This window comes from Thermobia domestica, chromosome 10, assembly GCF_964235325.1.
Source record: "Thermobia domestica chromosome 10, izTheDome1.hap1.1, whole genome shotgun sequence".
In the NCBI taxonomy this organism is placed as follows: domain Eukaryota; kingdom Metazoa; phylum Arthropoda; class Insecta; order Zygentoma; family Lepismatidae; genus Thermobia; species Thermobia domestica.
Genome location: NC_137463.1, coordinates 137660828 through 137681582, shown reverse-complemented (window position 1 = coordinate 137681582; position 20755 = coordinate 137660828). Strand labels below are relative to the sequence as shown.

The 20755-nt window shown below is 38.5% G+C and overlaps 1 protein-coding gene across 1 annotated transcript in view; it reads right to left on the bottom strand.

Annotated features, from left to right (window-relative positions):
• The window catches only part of LOC145662734 (uncharacterized), a gene marked incomplete in the record, with an annotated part of 1843005 nt that overhangs the window by 750258 nt on the left and 1071992 nt on the right, over positions 1 to 20755 (bottom strand). The window contains 1 exon segment of the mRNA XM_081728599.1: positions 20204 to 20461. Coding sequence (XP_081584725.1) covers positions 20204 to 20461 — 258 coding nt within the window.

The following is a 20755-nucleotide window of genomic DNA, read 5'->3' as shown; positions in this document are numbered from 1 at the left end:
TGTATGATTAATTGTACAGTCAAAAACAATATTAAGTCTAGGTTGAAGCTACCATTTTTATAGCTCCAACCTATACTTAATATTGTTTCTAACTGTACATATTTGAGTAAACAGTAGTATTTGTCTGCATTTATGTGTGTTTAGTTACTTTTGTCATTTTGAAACCACTGTATGTATTATCTGTCAGGAACGTAAATGTACACCTGTTTTTTGAGTCTGGCATTCCATGGAGAGTATGAGAATTAAACCAATCAAATGTTTACTGAGGAACAAGAAGAAAAGTCTAATCTGAATAAGACATTGCAGAGGGGCACAAGCTGTGAATACGAATAGTGCATAGTGTAAATAAAGGACGACACCCAAAGAGAAAGCCAGAAACACCTGGTAAACGAAAAAAAAAATAGTAAAAATTGTCGAAGTGGGAACATAAAATACAAATAAAACAAATATGCCAACAACTAAGCGTTTAACAAACAACGATCTTGGTGTAGTGATTATGACGCTAGATTACAAATCCAAAGAACGGCGGTTCGAATCCGCTCGAAGTAGTATATATATTTTTTAAATAATGCATACAGCACATGAAAGGTGGTAAAAGAGAGCGTATTACTCGTTTAATATGTTAAGTAAAAACGAGTTAAAAATTTCGGTGAAATTTCTTAGAGAAGTGAGACAATATAGATGAGGAAGCAAGTGTATTTAATCAGGGGTTGTATCAGAGAGTGGTGACCGGAAAAACTGGAGATTTTCCCGAATTTCGCCCATGTGAATCCCTACGATAGACAAATTTCATCAAAAATGTGCCTATTGCTGAGAGAGAGAGAGAGAGAGAGAGAGAGAGAGAGAGAGAGAGAGAGAGAGAGAGAGAGAGAGAGATGCTCCCGGAACTGATAGTGTGCTGCTTCCATTCAAATCAACGAGATGCCAAATAGACGCTTACATAATAAGAATGCCGAATACAAACAGCCATAAAACCAGGGTTGAATTCAGGGGGTAGCCCGGGGGGGAATCTCCCCCCCGAAGGAAATTCATTCCCCCCCGGAGAAACAAAAAATTTCAGTCACAAAATGTAGAAATTACTTCACCCAATTATTTGTTTTTCTTTCCGTTCACGTGCAGACGAAATCCGATCTCTCAATATACATACAAATGACGCAGACCCATTCTATATAAATAGTAAACTTGTAACATTTAAGATAGAATACCAAATAGCCATAAAACTTGTATTTCTTAACGCTATGACCGAGTTTGACAGAACACGAAATTGTTAACTGTTGAATAAAGGTTTGTATTTTAGTAGGTACTATACTCTCGCTTTATATTATAATATTATATATTAGTAGGTAGCACTAGCACAGATTGAGATAGGAAAGGAAAGATAGGGAAGATCTTTCGATCATTCCATATGATCTTTGATGTCAGCAGACTTCAGTTCTTGAAAATGTACAGTTCTTGCGTTATTTGAAATAGAGCGCCTAAATTCTATTTCTCGCATCGGAAGTAACAGACGTAAATATGATTTACGATTGTTAAAGTAAACACACCTTTCTTTAATTAAAAATAAGTCAGTTAAAGGGTGAGATTCAGAGGGCGTCATTTAGAGGAATCAGGGAGGAACAGTTATCCCTCCTGGGTTAGAGATTTATATAGAATTTATCAATATGATAGTAGTATATAAATGAAATATTGCTATTGAAGGTGATGAAGATCCTGCTTAGTGCCGTGCCTGGGGGGAGGGGCAAGCGGGGCAACAGCCCCGAGCGCCGAAGTAAGGGGCGCAAAATTCGGGAGGGAAAAACAAAAGAAAGCAAGGAAAGAAAAACAGAGAAATGAAACACAGTGCACATGTGCATCTGCCCCTGACTCTTGATTAATCTCTCTCTCACATGTGCACATATATAAAATGAAAGGAAAAAAGTAGTGAAAAGTGTTCAAAATCAAGGAAAAGCAGGGTTTACTTTTTAACATTTTCTTACCTTTCGCGGCTGGTCTGTCGACCTCACTCATATATACGGAGGTGCTGTCGTATACTCTCGCGCCGAGCGCTGATTTTCCACGGCACGGCACTAATCCTACTGAAGATTTCGTAAACTAAACTATACCAAGGCTAATATGCTTGATTTAGAATCAGAAGTGTGAGAAAGAATGATAACTTTTTGTTAAGATATTCCTATGTATGTTTGTTTTAGGACAAAAAATATTTGAGTTAATTTAAATCTTTTTAAAAAACTTCTACATTAGTTACAAAAAGTAACTACTGAATATAGGAAATAATAACAAAAATAGCTACTGTAAGGTCCGTTACACAGTCAAGCGGAGCTCCGCGCTCTGCGCCTCGTCTTCCGCGCTACGCGTCTGTGCCTGCGCAGTCATCCGTAGCTACGCGCTACGCGTCACGTGATTACATACAAAATTCTCCTCAGTCAGTGTTGCGAGTCAACATGAGTAAGATCGAAAGGACAATACTGGCTTCTTATTATCTCTGTAAGAAGAGAAAACGAACACAGAAAAATAGGCGGTTCCAAAGTCACCCCTTAGTTACTCAAAGAAGTTTGAAGGGAGCCTTTGTGACTGTGTGTGTAGAGAAAAAAATTCTTCAATTATTTTGGCATGTCAGTCCGGTCGTTCGATGAATTAATTGAAAAAATTGCGAATCTCACGATTTTTGTATTCTACACAAGCGGGATCCCACAAACATGGTCTTAATTCAACTTCTGTAATAAGTCTTTCTGGATCAATCTCCATTTTGGTTTTGCTACTATGCACCTTGCTCTTTACATTTTAAAGGGAAGTTGTTGCTCCGCGCACGGAGTTCCGCTTGACTATGTAAGCACCCATTTGCTCAATGGTCCTATCCGCTTCGCGGAGGACAGAACGCGGAGGCTGCTCCGCGTGACTATGTGTGCATCCATAAGAAACAATAAAACAATCTTGCCACGCGAAACTCCGCGCGCGGAGCTCTGCGTGACTGTGTAACGGACCTAAATAGCAGTTAAACTTTAGTGTAAAACATTTTTGTCAGACTTTATTTAATGTTTTAGATAAAATTAAAAGATTGTTTTTTTTTTTAATTGTAATCTCGCATTGAATATTTATCAGCAATTAGTCTCAATATTAGGTAAGATGTGCATGTGAACGGAATTGTTAAATATGCTGCTTTCTTGCAAAAATACAGAAAAACAACCCTTCCCTCCCGAGGAGTTGACATTCCCCCCCGGGTGAAAATGTCTGAATTCAATACTGCATAAAACAGCAAAGTAATAATTGCAAGCGTTATCACCTAAGGTTCCAAGATCCGAACAACTTATCACTAATATCCCGAATGCCAAAATATTGTGACTTACACAACTCTCCCTCTCCCCAAATATGTCCTGTGAAAACAAAAACAACTTTTGGGATAAGGGACCATATTGAGACTACAATATTAAACTATATAAGTAGACTTTTAGCAGATTCGTATTCAGTTATTTTTTCCACAACCAGTTTTATTGATATTCAAGACAGCAAAAGCACTATATTTGTTAATGACAAAGCGAAGTTATTGCAACACTGCGTTACACAGTGAGTCATGCATATTACACTCGTGAGTTTTGCTGTGCACAGGCTAGCTACCGAGGCACGCTGAATAACGCCTGAAGGAAGCAGCGAGAATAGCGATACAGTAAACGGAACATGCAATGCATTACAGACATTTCAAGAGAAAAAAAAGAAAGATCCCTCTTTCCACACTTCATGCTGTAGTTTTAACTTCCATTTCCCCATCAACGTTACATGCCTACACTATTATACAGTTCCATAGCACTTAATCCAGGGCCTTCAAACAACTGTGAAGGAAAACGTAGAACACTACACTGATAGATATACCATACATAGACAGTTAAGTAGTAATAGATGAATGCAATTAACCCCACATAATATCGATTGTCTAAATATACATTAGTTTCATACAATTAGACACATAACAAACATTCACAACACCATTATAACCTATCATATGTTAATTCCACTTCACAAGTGGTAGAATGAAAACCGTAGATTGACCGTTTAATGAAAACCGTAGAAAATAGAATGATTTTTTTTAAAATTACAATTATGAACACAAGTTAGTGAAGGAAACAATGACAGTCAATGAAAGGAAGATGATCCGAGGTTGGATTTTGAGAAATAACTTGATAATGAGATGAAAACAGAATTTTATGATGCGCTAGACACAACATGGTTGCCTGTTTCGTCTCGTCATGTGAAAATGTATCGTTGTAGAGAGGCGAGAAAAAACCTGTGTTTTGTCTTTGCAGTGGTGGATCTAGCTCGGGGGTGGGAGGCCTAGGACCCCCCCACTTTCAGATTGACAAAAATATTTTAGCCTATTATTTATATAGTTTTGAAAATTTATAGTAAGGTCATGATATACTTATCATAGTCTCAATTCAGGCAGCCCTCCCCAGTTTTTACCTTCTAGATCCGCCACTGGTTTCGTGGCTATCCCCGTGTCATCTCGTGTTTCCGAAACGAGACAAATTGTTATCTAGTCTCCTTTCGTCTAATTTTCTTTCGTAAACCTCATAATAATAGAAGTAAAATTGGAAGCCATGCGGCTTCGAAATGTAACGAAGTTTACAAGCTAGAATTGATAATCGGACAAGAGAGGGCTATGGAATGCTTTCAAGACATTTAAAACGCGGCGAGTACAGACAAGGACTTGGCACGTCTCGTCTAGGAAAACGAGACGAGACAGACGCTTTGTCTCATCTCGTCTCGGATTTAACAAAACCTATATTGTCTCGCCCATGCTGGATTGGAAGCCTCTCACCAGAGATGAAGTAGATCGTGGGCCGTGGGTCAACAGGACGTGACCCATTGCAACCCACCATCCGCCGTGACCGACCATAACTTACATACCCACTACGACCCACCAACACACTCTGCTTAGTGCATTGTATATAGCATCCTCTGAAGAGTGGCGAATTTTTCTAAATTTTACTTTTAGGATCTCCATTTTCTTCTTCTTCTTCTTCTTCTTCTTCTTCTTCTTCTTCTTCTTTTGCATTTGTTTCTGTTTACTTACCTGAGATGAGTATATTTAACAAGGACAAGGCAGACTTTGTTAAATGAATTTAGAGTCCATCTTTCGCGAGGTAGTAGTGCACATTTAAACTGGGAGAGCACAATAGCCAGAAATAGCTTAGAAAAAGCGTCTCAAAGTTTCGACTCGCCGTATATATGGTATGACGCCTAAAATTATCAAGTGGCGGTGTGGCAGAGTGTAGAGCATTTTCGATTCTTGTGTAAAGGGTCCAGTGTTCGATTCCCGCTCGAGTCAACTTTTTTTTTGCTTTTTACCAATAAAGTAGTCATTTATAACTACAAATAAAATGTTAATTCACTATATGCTCATATATTCTAAACGATAGGAATTTTCAAATCATTTGTAAAACTTTTCAATGTTTTATGTGAACTAGTTACAAAATATAACCTAATTCATAAATATATTGATATCACTAGCTGTATTACGGTTACCACAGTCCTTGTGTCCGACGTTTCGTGTCTATATCTGTGGACAGTGTGCGAATTGCAAGGGGGTTGAGGGGGAAATCCGCTAGGAATACTGGATGTATGCTATAGCCAAAGGGGATTTCCGAATATTCCCCCTTGCAATTCGCACTCTGTCCACAGATATAGACACGAATCGTCAAGAAAATTTTTCATTTAACGACTTTACGAAATAGGTTATATTTGTATCTAGTTCACATGAAACATTGAAAAGCTTTACAACTGATTTAAAAATTCCTATTGTTTCATGCATTATAAACATATGGTGAATTAATATTTTACTTGTAGTTATAAATGACTACGTTATTGGTAAAAGCAAAAATAAATTGACTCGAGCGGGAATCGAACTCGCTATCCTTTACTCGTGAATCATGAATGCTCCACTCTCTGCCTAACCTTCACTTGGGAATTTTAGGCGTCGTATCATATATACGTCGAGTCGAAACTTTAAGACGCATTTTCTAGGCAATTTCTGGTTATTGCGTTCTCCCAGTTTGTAATATTAACACTTTAAATATGCACTACTACCTCGCAAAAGTTCATTTAACAAAGTCTGCTTTTTCCTTGTAAGATATAGTCATCTCAGGTAAGTAAATAGAAAAAATGCCAAAAAAGAAAAAAAGAAAATAGAGACCCTAAAAGTAAAATGTAGACATATTCACCACTCTTCAGAGGATGCTATATACAATGCACTAAGCAGAGTGTGTCGGTGGGTCGTAGTGAATCTGTGGGTTATGGTGGATCGCTGGTTTATGGTGGGTCATGGTGGGTGGTGGATTGCCGTGGGTCACATCTTGTTGACCCACGACCCACTAACCGACTTACACATCTTGACCCAAATGTCTCACTTGACACAAGACCCACTTCAATTCTGGTGAGAGATTTCCAATTCAGCATGGGAGAGACAATATAGGCTTTGTTAAATCCGAGACGAGACGAGACAAAGTGTCTGTCTTGTCTCGTTTTCCGACACAAGACGTGACATGTCCTTGTCTGGACTCATCGCGTTTTAAATGTCTCGAAAGCATTCCATAGCCCTCTCTTGTCCGATTTTCAATTGTAACTTGTAAAGTTCGTTACATTTCGAATTCGCATGGCTTCCAATTTTATTTCCATTGTTATGAGGTTTACAAAAGAAAATTAGACGAAAGGAGACGAGATAACAATTTGTCTTGTTCCGGAAACACGAGATGAGACTGGGTTAGCCACGAGACGAGACACAGGCTTCGTCTCGCATCGCTAAAATTAAACCATTTAACATGAGGAGAAGAAACAGGCAATCATGTTGTGTCTAGTGCATCACAATAATTTCTTTTCTAAAGTTCTGTTTTCATTTCATTATCAAATTATTTCTCTACGTCCGACACCGGATCATATTTCACTGACCGTCACGGTTCCGGAACTTTAGGTGATAATGCTTGCAATTATCACTTTGATGTTTTATAGTTGTTTGTATTCCGCATTCTCATTATGTAAGCGTCTATTTGTCAACTCGTTGATTTGAATGGAAGCACCTCACTCTCAGTTCAGGGAACATCTCTCTCTTTCCGTTTCAGAGGTGATGATAGACAAAAGGGCAAAATTGCATAGAAATTTTACGGCATTTCTGGCAAGATGGTCTCTGCGATAGGCTCATTTCTGAAGAAATTTGCCTATCGTAGAGACTCACATGTGCGAAATTCGGGAAAATTTGCATTTTTTGAGATTATCACCCTCTGATACATATCCCTGATTAAATATGCCTGCTTCTTCGTTTTCATTGTTTTACTTCTCTAATAAATTTCACCGAAATTTTTAACTCTTTTTCACTTAACGGATTAAACGGATAATACGTTCTCTTTCACCACCGCTCATGTGCTCTATGCATTATTTTTAAAACCTAAAAAAAGTATACTCCTTGGAGCAATTCGTACCGCCGTCCTTTGGATTTGTAATCTAGCGCCTGAACCACTACAAGAAGATCGTTGCATGGTAAACGTATAGTTGTTGGAATATATGTTAGTATTTGTATTTTATGTTCCTACTTCAACGATTTCTACTTTCTTTTTCTCCGCTTTCTCTGCATTGATTTAATTCTCATAATCTAGATGGTTAGAATGCAGGAATGTAGTGGATAAGACGCTAGATTGAAAATACAAAGGACGTAAGTTCGAATCCACTACAAATAGAATGATTTTTTAATAATGCATACAGCACGTGAGAGGTGGTAAAAGAGAGCGTATTACCCGTTTGAGATGTTAAGTGAAAACTTGGTAAAAATTCCACTGATATTTATTAGAGAAGTGATACAATGAAAATGAGGAAGGAAGTATATCTAATCAGGGTTATGAATCAGAGGGCGGTGATCGATAAAACGAAATTGTTCCGAATTTCACACATGTGAGTCTCTACAATAGGCAAACTTCTTAAAAAATGTGCCTATTACAGAGACCATCATATTCCACCGATTGCGGTAGCCAAAGTTAGTTTAACAATAACAAATGGTGTAGTGTTTTTTCCTTAGAACGATAAATTAAAAAGTGCATACTGCAGATGAACGAAGTGTTTCGAATGTTCTAGTAATTTCCTTGCCCTTTCCCAATTAAAATGCGTAAATCGTCTCTATCATGATATAAGTGTTTGCGTCCACTTTCTTAAGGATTGCTCATTTAGTATGAGAAGTCACTCTTTGATTCTTCACGATTGCTTTGAAAATAAAATAACTTGAAAAGGATTTGAAGCTATATTGATTAGCTGTATTACTCACAAGTCCAGCACTTCACCCCTACATTATCTTCTCACGTAACATAACAAGCTATGTAATCGTTATTTACGTCGTGGTTCGGAGTAACTTTTATTTCTCATATATTCCCCCTTTTTTTTAGTTGTGATTCCCAGTTGCACTACGACGATTACGATTACTGCCCATGCCTACAATTTCAACTTACGATGACTGGGAGCATGGTAGATGAAAATGTGGACAACGTGAAATTTTTGTTAAGCTACACATACAATGGAGTTAAATATTAAATATATAGCAAATGACAAACTGACTTTTTCGTAGAAAGAATGTAATATTACTGTAGAGACACAAGTATTACATGCATTTACGTTTCAAATACATTTACAATTAATGATTCAGTATTAATAACGTGACGGCGTGGTGGCTTAAATAGTAGGTAACGTGGTGGCTTGAAATGGTAAGTAACTCACGTGTTTCTTCGGCTAGCCTGTCGAAGTTGCTCCTTCGATCTCCTGTATTCGAACATATACGTTGTTTCTAAAGTTGAAGTCCCAAATTGACGTTATTAGTATGGATCCTGTTCCATGGGGGTCGTTATCGACGTACTATTAGACAAGTGCACTTATGTAAAAATCACTGTAAGAAAATACGGACTGTCACTTTTGTGTATAGAAAGCTTCATCACTTTTAACTTAACACAGAACGTTTATATGCTCGTAGCCATCTGGTGGTACCGTAATTATAGGCAGCCTGAATGCTGCGTTTAGAAAAGCGCGATACGCGCGGGCAAACGTCGACAAGTTTCTCGTCTTTCAGACAGCTAGTGTTCAGTTAGCTAGTGCGTATATGTTCTTCGGGCTGAAGCTCTCCGGTGATGACGTATGATAACAAATTCACACTCTTTGGCTGAAGGAGTGCGGACATTTTAAATAATCGAATCAGCGTTGGGTGATGACGAGAAGTAAGATGTCTTTGCAACTTTCCCGTTTTTTCCGGACTGAAATCGCTCACAAAGGGAATCACTGTCTCTGCAACGTATGTCCATATATGGTTACAAAATCTTACCCTGACTTACCAACACAGACGAAGAGACATACCAAAGCGATGACAAAAGAGTTTCTAGAACATTCGGATCTATACGAGGGTTGGTTAATAAAGCTCAGAATAAATCCATTTTCTCAATGTTTCTTTTAAATCGCAAAAATGAGCTATAGGACGGTGACAGCTAAATATTGCTAAGTTTAGCTCTGATGTTTGCAACGAACCGGTAATGTTCCTGTAATGATATTTTCATCCAAGTGCATGCCGAAGTTAATTTATTCGATGATCTGGATACAATTTAGTGCCCATTAATAAACTAAATAATATACAATGGAGTAAAAGTACAGAAATAATATCGTATTATACAGTAATTTCGCCGTGCAAGTTCAATAGTATAATAATAATAATAATAATAATAATAATAATAATAATAATAATAATAATAATAATAATAATAATAATAATAATAATTTTCCATCGGTCCTGCGCGGAAAGTGAGAATTAAATCAATCACATGTGTAGTCAAGGTAGGGAGAAAAGCCTAAACTGAATAAGACATTGAAGCGGGTTACAAGCTGGCAATAAGAATAGTAGATGGTGTAAATAAAGGACAACACCGACAGAGAAATCCAGAAACAGTAGGTAAACGGAGAAAGAAAGAGTAGAAAATGTTGAAGTGGAAACAAAATACAAATACGAATATGGATGTGCACGAGTCGAGCCAAAATTCGACTCGACTCGAGTTCAATCCGAGTCGAGTCAAAGGTATTTTTCTTGAGTTGAGTTCCGAGCCAAGGCGCTGTTTTCGAGGTCGAGTTTCGAGTTGAGTCGATTTTGATAATGGCTCGCTCGCTCGTTCAGCTCGTTTTAACTCGTTTTGAAATAATAGCCTGATTAGACTGGAAAGCGAAAGCCATGAGAAATGTAAGCAGTAATGTGGAATACTTTTAGTGTTGCTCACGACAGGGGTGCATCTCGTCTCGTAATTTTAGTGCATCTCGTGGGGCAATTTTAGTGTACCTCGTCTCGTCTAGATAACGAGAGGACAAGAGTTTTTTTTATTATTACGAGACAGCTTTAAATGTCGTAATCACCAATATAAATACATACTGTAGTTCTTAAAATCAAGGCTGAGACCTGCACGGTCGAATTCTTGACCCCAAGCAGAAGACCAACCCGGGTAGTGATATCAACCGGCTCGGCTCGTATCAACTGAGCGAACAGCTCGAGTCGGCTCGGTTGGCATGAGCCGTCGGCTCGGCCCAATTAAGCCGATGACCTGAGCCGGCTCAGTTGGAACGATCCATCGACTCGGCTCAATTGAGCCGGTGGCTCGAACTTTCTCGGTTGGGATGGGTCACCTACTCGTGACCTCATGTGAACCGGTTCGAGCCAGCTAAGTTGAAACTAGTTCATCGGCACGGTTTGACTCAGCTCAACTAAGCCGATGGCTCAAATCGGCTCGGTTGGGTGAGCTGTTGGCTGGGCTCACTTCTCGGTTCGGTTCGGTAGTGAATGAGCTATAAGCCAAGCTGTTGAGAGGCCTAAACCCGGTCCCAGCTGTTTTGAACATGTTTCGCTGAAGCCTATAACTTTTAACAATTTTTGGCTCGAGCCCGAATACTTACCCCTTCGGAACTCAAACCCAGAACGTGACCTATGTTTTTGCCTCCTGAAGACTTCTCGACGACCGAGATCGACAGTCAATTAGCTTTTACTATTCAGATACAAACCGCATATCATTAAAGATTATACACGGTGTTGATATAATAATAATAATAATAATAATAATAATAATAATAATAATAATAATAATAATAATAATAATAATAATAATAATGGCATTAAAAATTTTAAACTTGCCCTAAAATTTGGCAAAACTTACTTAAATTAGAGATTTCGGGGAAAGGGTTCTGTACCTTCAAGACACACCTCTGCAACTACCAAAATTTTAAACTATAGCGTTCCACTGAAGTTTCATGTAGAAAGTAATCTACTGTATGTTTTAAGGAAAATAACTGTAATAAAAATAACTGAATATCACGCAACAGTAAGGCATATAATATACTAATTTTTAGGAGGTAAATATAAAAGCTTTGCTACAAAAATACCTACACAGACCATAATTCAATGATCTTAAATACAATGTAACGAAATAGCCTATGAGATTCCGTCTACAGAGCAATTGCTACTTAGAGAATGGACATACACTATTTCGGGAATCAAGGCAAGACGGGAATTGTTTACGATACTTTTCGTCTCGTATCGATTCTCATCTCCAAGGCGAGACGAAAATTTTTAGTTAGCCTTGTCCCGTCTCGAATGTAAAATGTTAATTCTCATGTTATTTTGTTTGTTTTAGAAACGAGATGAGAAATTCCTCTTTTCATGGCCAACATTAAACCAAACCGAAATATTCTTTCCAAATGTCATGTTTCTACTTGTAACGGTATGACCTGAGCGATAATTAACTCCTTGCTTTTAATCTTCTACGAGATAATAATAATAATTATTAGTTTATAATTATTACTATTATTATTCCTGAAGATTTGATAGTTCAAGTATTGAAACATCCGAGTATTCAAATATCTGCATATAATACAACGTATGTCATTGCCGATCAACCGCCATCAAAAATTCTAAAGTTAAAAAAAATGCGACGTGGATTCGCACAAGCACCTTGACCACTGAACAGCGATCGCTACGCGGTAAACGATTCGTCTTTAGTCTGGTTACGTTAGGTTTCTTTGTCTCCGCTTGCAAACTTGTATGTTATATTTCTTCGATTCAAAATGTCTTTCGTATTTCTTTCATGATGTCGGCAAAGTTTTCATTAATAACTTGAGCTGTTCTTAAACCGGAATTGAGAAAAACTCCAGATTTCGAAAAAGTCCAGATTTTTTCGAATTCCGGAATGTTAACGAAATCACAAATTTCTAAATTTCGGATTTTTTCGAATTCCGGAGTTATTCCAAAATCGGAATTTTCCGAATTCCAGAATTTGTCTGGTTTTACTTTCGGGAGTCCGGAAAGTAAAGATTCCGGAATTGGCTATCCCTAGTTTATACACAACCTTTCAGAACAATAAGCAAGTAGCTGTCTACAAACAAACAACTAATGCAAAGGATTTTGTATCCTGCAATACGTCATGTATTAAAATCCGACAGGAGTTTCAGTAACTAACCAGAAATTGCATGTATCTAGCTACTGGAAACTGAGGTATGAATAATTGTATTGTGTCTTATCTTTTTGTGTTTCATACAACCCTGCAAACCACTGAATATCTAAACGGCTTTCGTTAAATCCAAGTTGTAATACTCACAGTTTCATCCATTTGTGTCTATATGATCTTGTTACTAAAGCTTATTATCTGATAACGTTAGTAAGTCTTTCTCTGCTCTCCCGTAAAGTTGTGATACGATCTACTACATGATACAGAACGAATTATCAATTTAACCAAGTTGTTTTATTACTACACATCTGCTTCCGCCTCTATCAACTCTGGTCGATCTGGTTGATCGCGACATATTTGCTTTTTTATACCCCTTTCTTCGTTTACTGAACTAAACAGTAACTATTCTGAATTATATTACTGCGCATGCCTTGTAGATAAATATTTCTGATGCCAATAGTTTCCGTTTTGTCCAAGCAATGTTCTTTTTCTTATTATTTTTCTTATGACCCTTTTATTACATTATATGAAGAGCATGTAGGTCTAAATAGCTCATGTATTACATAGAATGTAGGTTTAACTCTTCCAGCAAAGAAGGAACATGTGATCATAGTATACAGGCCACAGAAATGATAGCTGGCAATACAATGGTCGAAATCCCTAATGACACAGGGGTGGGCGTCATTTTCACTTAACGCAGGTTCCCAAACTCTACCAACAGCTATGCTGAAACAACAAAAACTCCAACACATTCCATATATAGGGATTTTTGACTTTAGCCCGAGAATCCATGTTGGGCTTTGCCTGTTTTCCGTGGTATGGGCGTTCAATTTCGATGGTCTTAAGAATATGATTCAGAACTACCTAAGATGATTAAGCCTGCCTCCAGTGTAAAATTGTATCTACACAAAATAACATATGTATTAACTCCCAGAACATTCTGACTGCAATAAACACATCAACGGAAAATATACACATTGGACAAGGTAGCCGTTTAAAGGCCAGACGTCCCTCCCCCTTCTGGGGGAAAACAGACTTTACTTGACTCCGGTCTCTTCATCACAATCCTTGCAGGTGAATGCAATGACTACATTAGAAACAGACGTCGACGTCGAATGTCAATATCTTCACCTGGCTGATAGCTCGAGAAGACTTACTAGAATTATGAAGGTTGTTATGGCATCTCCAGCTTGATGAAGTCAGAGGAATAATAACCTTCGTTAAAGGCATTGGAAAGGAGACTACTTTCGGCCTGCAAGTTAGGTACAATTCTGACATTTGCCTGGTGCAAATGAAGAAAAATTTCCCTTAGAACAGCTGGTCTGCAAAGGCGTTTTCACACCGTCTGGACTGGTTTATTGTGGATTGAATGGAATAAGCTGTAATGAAATCTTGAGTACGAATTTCCCGATCATCCTGAATGTGGAATTTTTTGAAAACACAAGCCAGGTTTCCTCTGAAATTCACCATACTGCTTCTAACTCTATTAGTCTTTGCGCTTTTAATGCTCAAAGTTCAGTTTTCCGTTCTTTCCCGCGCTCATACCTCAGAAAGGATGTCGCTTTCGACTTTGGTGTATTAATTTTATGGCATGTTTTCCTGTCTACTTTTAACCCCCAAGCGCTGTAATAGTAATTATGAAGTAATTATTATTAACCTGTCAACTTGGCCACCTCTGTAAGTTGGCCAGCTGTCTATCTTGAAAGTTGCCGCATTGACGAAATGTTTATCCTATGATGACAATGAGAAATTTACCTACGTATCTTAGCTACGCAAAATACCGTTTTGTTATTTTTCGTATTCCCATATGAGAGGGAGATGTTCTGTATTTGTGACTGGAGACAAAGAAGAACGAACTCCCAATATTTGTTTTTGGAGATCAATGGCCAGAACACCGTCATAAAGGGACGGTGAAGGAAGATGTGAATAAGAAAAAGCACGTACAGGAATTCAGGGAACGGTTGTACGTATTTGTTTGCCCTGTCTGTTTTCGTAACACCATTAGCTAAGAACTTACCAGTTCCTTTAATCCGTGTGGAATTTTAGCAATTCCGGATAATTCTCAAGGTTAAAGCTAACCATCTCAATTGTTAACTATTGGCACTTGATGGCTTGTCGAAAGGTAGCGTGCTTTTGATATATGAATTCCCGTAAGATTTTGTCAAAACATTTTTTGTTCCGAAGAAAATACTTATAGCTCATTAAACATACTGTAATTTCCTCTAGTACTGTATATTGTTATGATTACTCTATATACATTATCTGTTGTACCATTGCTTATTACAATTTTACATTCAAGTATTACTAGAAATCCTGTTCAAAAACACACCAATCACACTTATTTTCTGTAAGTTGGTCACTTTTCAATGGAACCGATGGTGGCCAACATAGACAGGTTTCATTGACTATACATATACATACATACATACATATATATATATATATATATATATATATATATATATATATATATATATATGTGTGTGTGTGTGTGTGTGTGTGTGTGTGTGTGTGTGTGATTGTGTTTGTAACAAGGAATGGAGCGTATACCCACCTAAAAATAGCATTACATCACTGCATAGTACGTATTTCTACATCGATCTCTTCATATGCAGGAATGGTCTGTCGACCTCACTGACGTGGAGGTACATCCTGATCTTTGTGGATGTGATCACTTTCCATTATTCGTTGAAGGTCTCCCTGTATTTTTTTTTCAGTATCTTCTCTGACGTTTCAATCAGAAGCATGCTGGCTAGCCTAACTTTCGCGCGCTCAGTAAGTTCCATTGTCGTTATAATCTCCCTGTAGTTGCTGTAGCACACTTTGAGCAGAATCTTCTCAGTGTAGCTCATAGCTCCATTCCAGAATGCGGTGGCAAAGGGCCCCGCCGGCCAGTACCTTGGAAGTTTGCGGAAATTTCTGAGACTATCCTGATTCGTCGTCGGGCTCCTGATACTTTAAATCGTCATATAACTGACGAAAATCTTCAGCAATTTCCTGTTTAGCGTTCTCGGGTTGAACGTTATGTAAAACTCTTGAAGTGCCATGGCTGGAAAGTTATATTTCGTTCCTCAGTTGTCGGACGCCTGTGTCTATTGTGTGGCATTGGCTTTACTCTCTACTGGTAAATTTCTTCTATTTCTGTACCTGCTTTATCTCTAAATGGTAACCCTTCAGAAATAGCTAACACTTTGGGCCACCACTTTGCGTCTATTTCTGAGTCTACACACTACCCTGCAGAGTTTGCTCGTATTCGGGCAAGGTTAAAGCGGTATATGATAAACTTCCGCACCGCCAACAGCGAGCAATATAATGCCCATATCAGGCTCGTTAAGTTTGATTTTGCTCTCTGTGAATTGTCCAATTCTACCCCAGGACCTGACCGCATCTCTTATAAAATGTTGGGCAACCTCACCCGCCAGAAAGAGCTTCCATTATTACAATTATATAATCGCATCTGATTAGAGGAATTTTTCGCTACCCTGTTGGCGTGAGGCTCTGGTTCTTCCCATCTTGAAACCAGGAAAAGTCGTAACTAGTTCCATAAGCTACGAGACCTGTTGCTCTCACGAACTGAATCTGTAAGCTGCTTGAACGCATGATAAGTATGCGAATGGTGTGGTTTTTGGAATCTAATTCGGTCTTGAACTACTATCAGAATGGGTTTCGATCGTTTCAAAGCACTACTGACAATCTCGTTCATTTCGAGGGGTTGATTAATGACACCTTTCTCAACGGAGAACATCTTGTTGCCTTTTTTCGACTTAGAGAAAGCGTATGACATCATATGGTCTTACGGAATATTGAGACAATTATATGACTGGCGTCTCTGTGGGCATATGACTCACTGCATTGTGAATTTTATTCATAAGCGACATTTTTGAGTACGTATGGGATCTAGAGTTTCAAAGCGTTTTCTCCAAGAAAATAGTGTTCCACAAGGCAGTGTACTTACTGTCGCGTTATTTGCTATCGCCGTCAACATTTTTTCTCAACTTAAGTTTCCTGTTCGTTGTCTCATTTTTGCTGACAATCTTGTAATTTATTTTCGCTCCCAACACCTTCGCAACATTAGTGGACAACTTCGACCGACTCTATATCATCTTGTTCGCTGGTCGAACGAGACAGGTTTTTCCTTTTCAATTGAGAAATCTCAATGTGTCCTCGTAGTCCGAAAAACGCACCTGTGTTATGACCTGTACTTCTATATGGACGGCATTCGTTCATCGTTCGTTTATACAGTCCGTTTTCTGGGTCTTTAACCTTCAGTTAACGTGGGCGTCGTACATTCGTTCTCCTAAGTACTCTAATTTCAGTGCCCTGAATCTCCTTCATATCCTGACGCACTGCACGTGAAGCCTGATCGTCCTGTTCTGCTCCGCTTATACCGTAATCTAATCCGGTCTAAGTAAGACTATCGTTGTGTTGCTTATGCGTCTGCTCGTTTCTCTCTGCTGAAACTACTTGACACAGTCTATCACTTGGGTACTCTGGTAGCTACTGGCACCTTCCGTACTAGACTGTTGCCAGTCTTTATGTAGAGGTCAATAAACTATCGTTAACGTTTCGAAGTGAGGGACCGCCCCTCAATTATTCTACGCATGTGCGTTGTATTCTTGGGCACCCCTATAGGCTTTGTCTCCGTGATGGACAGATTTACGAGCGTTGTGCTACACGCCTATGGCACATTCGTGTGTGTGAGAGTTTTCTCTCTGACGATTTTGTGTGACCCTCTCTGTCGTTTCTTTGGTTTTGTGCTGTACCACCATGGCTCCTTTGTACATCACGACTTGACTTATGGTTGTCTTGGCACTGGAAACAGTACACTAGAGCTCAGTGCTGGACACTCGAAACAGCCCAGGTATACCAGCAGGAGTTTGCATCATTATTAGAGCAGTACGCCGATTACGCCGATTTTAATGTGTTTTATACTGACGGTTCTAAGGATGGGAATTATGTTGGCTGTTCAGTATATACTGCTGAATTAACTGCAATAAATCTTGCCCTCAACCATGTGCTTATACTTTCGTTACATCGTGTGCTGGTTTGCACCGACTCGCATAGTGTAGTCATGAGCCTACAAAATTTCTTCAGTAAGCACGCCCTCGCTCAAGACATTCTTGTGAAATGCCATAATCTACAGAAACAGGGTTGTGTCGTTGTTGTCTTCTGGAACATAACAGCATCCAGGGAAATGATCGTGGTGACACAGCTGCCAAACACGTCACCTTGGCAGAGGTTGCATTGGAGAATAATCATCCTTGCTTTTATCTCTATAGTTATTTCCATACCTTGATGCGCTCTCATTGGCAAGCAGACTGGGACCAGGCAAATGAGAAAAAACTTCACGCCTTTGAGAATTGCACATATCCTCTCGCTCTTGTCGTCGAGATGAAGTGTTCCTAATGCAAATACGTATCGGACACTCTCATCTGACGCATAGTTATTTGTTCGGTGGTTTCAATCCGTATTCTGAGGAATGTATTGCCCAACTGAGTGTTCGGCACATTCTTGTCGAATGTCCTGACTACTCAGAATTCAGAGAGGGTCGCGGACTGTCACTTACACTTGATCGTGCATTGAACAATGATACTGATATTGTTCTTTTCTCCTCTTTTGTGCACGCTTCTAATTGCTCAATCATTGTTCTCTGAGTTTTTAAGCTTTTCCTTGTGTATTTATTATTGCTGGATTTTTTATTCTCACTTTGTATTGTTCTTTCCCTATTTATTGTTATATACTTTCTCTATTGTGACATTATTAGTATTTATTGTTATTGTTATATTTCTAATATAATTACTATTTTATCTCTTCTTTTAGATTTTTACTTCTGTTTCAGCTTGATTTTAATTTTTTTACTTTTAGTTCCTGCATGTGCCTTTATATTGTGACGTGAGCAAATAGCATTGTTGTTAACGTCCCTATTAAATCCTAATAAACCAATCAATGAGAAATACAAGATTGAAAGACAGAAATTGTGTATCTGTGAAGTAATTCCAATTTTTTTTTTATCTTGTATTAATTTGTTAGTGATTAAGAAACAATATTTTAGTTTGTTCTAATATCTACGAATATCGGTGTTCCATCCGTACGAGAATCAAACGGATGCAGTCGTTCAGGCGGAAAAAGCCCAGACGCAATGACTTTAGTGTTTTGGAAAAAAGAGAAAGTTCTAGTTTGGGACTTCACCTGCACAGATACTTATGCTCCCTCCAACCTTTCACATTCGTCATTACGCGTAGGCCTCGTAGTTGGACGTAAGGGGACTGACAAAGGGAATAAATATATTAATCTGTTTAATAAATATTGGTTTGTTCCAATTGCCATCATTCAAGCGGTACTTGGGGTCAAGAAGGAGCTAATTTTATCAATAAAATCGGCTATCGTATATTACTTATATCAGGAGATAAACGTTCTGAATCATTCCTTATTCAACGGAGCAGTATCACCGTTCAACGGGGAACGTCCCAGCCATTTTGGGTACGTTACCCACCGGTAAAGAATTAGAGGAGATCTTTTTCATATAAGGAAGAATATGAACATCTTGGTTTGTGAGTACCAACGACACTAAGATATTTTTATAGTAATTGAGGAAGAATAGCAAAGAAGAAAGAATTAGAATTTTTTTAACAATCAAAATTTTCTTAGATTTTTGAGTATTCGCCAATTAGAAAGTGAAAATGTTTCTAATTGTTAAAAGGTATATTAAATCTACGAAAATGTAGAAATTTATACAATTTTCAAACTTCTAATTGCTTATATAATTTAAATTGTCAGTTAATATACAAGGGCAAGTCAAAAATTATCTACACTTTTGTCATAACTTTTCTTACAGTGCGCACTTTGTCTTCTGTCCTCGCATATTTTATTGTTATACTGTTGTGGTAATGCTGTGAAAATGTGATCTTAATTCCTCCATTTTTCTTCCTTCTGTTGCAGATATATCATGGCTGCTCCATTAGAAGTTTGCCCCAAAGAGGAACAACGAGCAGTGATCCGATTCCTCTGGTCGGAGGGTGTCAAAGGGTCAGACGTTCATCGCAAACTATCACCGCAATATGGAAGAAGTGCAGTATCAGGTGAAACTGTGTTTATGTGGCTCGAGAAGTTTAAAAGTGGTCGAACAAGTGTAACGCATGAAGAGAGAGCACGACGGTTATCAACGTCCACTACTACCTCCATATTCAGCAAGCTCGAGAGATGGTTCTGGCGAATAGGCGCATCACTATCGATGAGGTAGCAGCTACTTTGAACATCAGTCATGGCCCTGCCATCCAATCATCCACGACGAGCTCGGTTTTCATAAAGTCTGTGCACGCTGGGTACCAAGAAACCTTACTGCAGAATACAAGTTCATTCGTGTTAGGGTCTGCCAACGCTTACTCACTCGCTTCAAAAACGAATGTGATGCATTTTTAAGCAGAATAGTCACCGAATATAAAACTGAAGGATGCTTTGCGTGGTCACCGATTTGCCACAGATTTAAACGTGCAAAAGTGGCTTCACGACCAACCGAAAACCTTTTATTTCGAAGGAATACGTAAGCTCGCTGACCGTTGAGCGAAGTTTATTGATAAGGAGGGAGGTTTCGTAAAAAAAAAAAAAAAAAAAAAAAAAAAAAAATGATGTGCATAATATAACCCTAGCTTCATGTAAATAAACTGTAGAATGAAGTGTAGATAATTTTTGACTTGCCCTCGTAACTAAAGAATTATCACCTTCACAAGTTTTCCAATCATCGCCGAGCATGAAGCCTTCTGGGCAGAGGCAGAAAGCGCTTCCCAGAGTGTTCAGGCAAGAATGAGAGCATCCAAAGTTATTGGTGGCACATTCGTTTTCGTCTTCACACGTATGGTTGTCGGCTGCCAAAGTAGTACCTGGAATTCCTTCACAACTGCAGGTGTAACTTCCCCATGTATTGGTACAAGTATCCTGACAAGGCCCATGTCCATTTCGCAAAAGGCATTCATTACGATCTAGAAAAGAAAAGAAAACATTTAAATTACACTATACCATTTAAGCGTTTAAATGGTAATATGATAATATGTATACATTATTGTGAAATCAGAATGAATAATTAACACAATATTAGAAACGTTGATGATGTGTTGTAAAATATACACTAGGATATTTTGCCATTAATAATCAGACACCACTTACAACCTACTCATCTGGAGCTAATTAGGAGGAAGTATATCGCAGGTTCGCAACTTATCCAGAATATGTCCAATGCGATCGAGGGTGGTTCCGGCCGACCACTCGGGCACTTC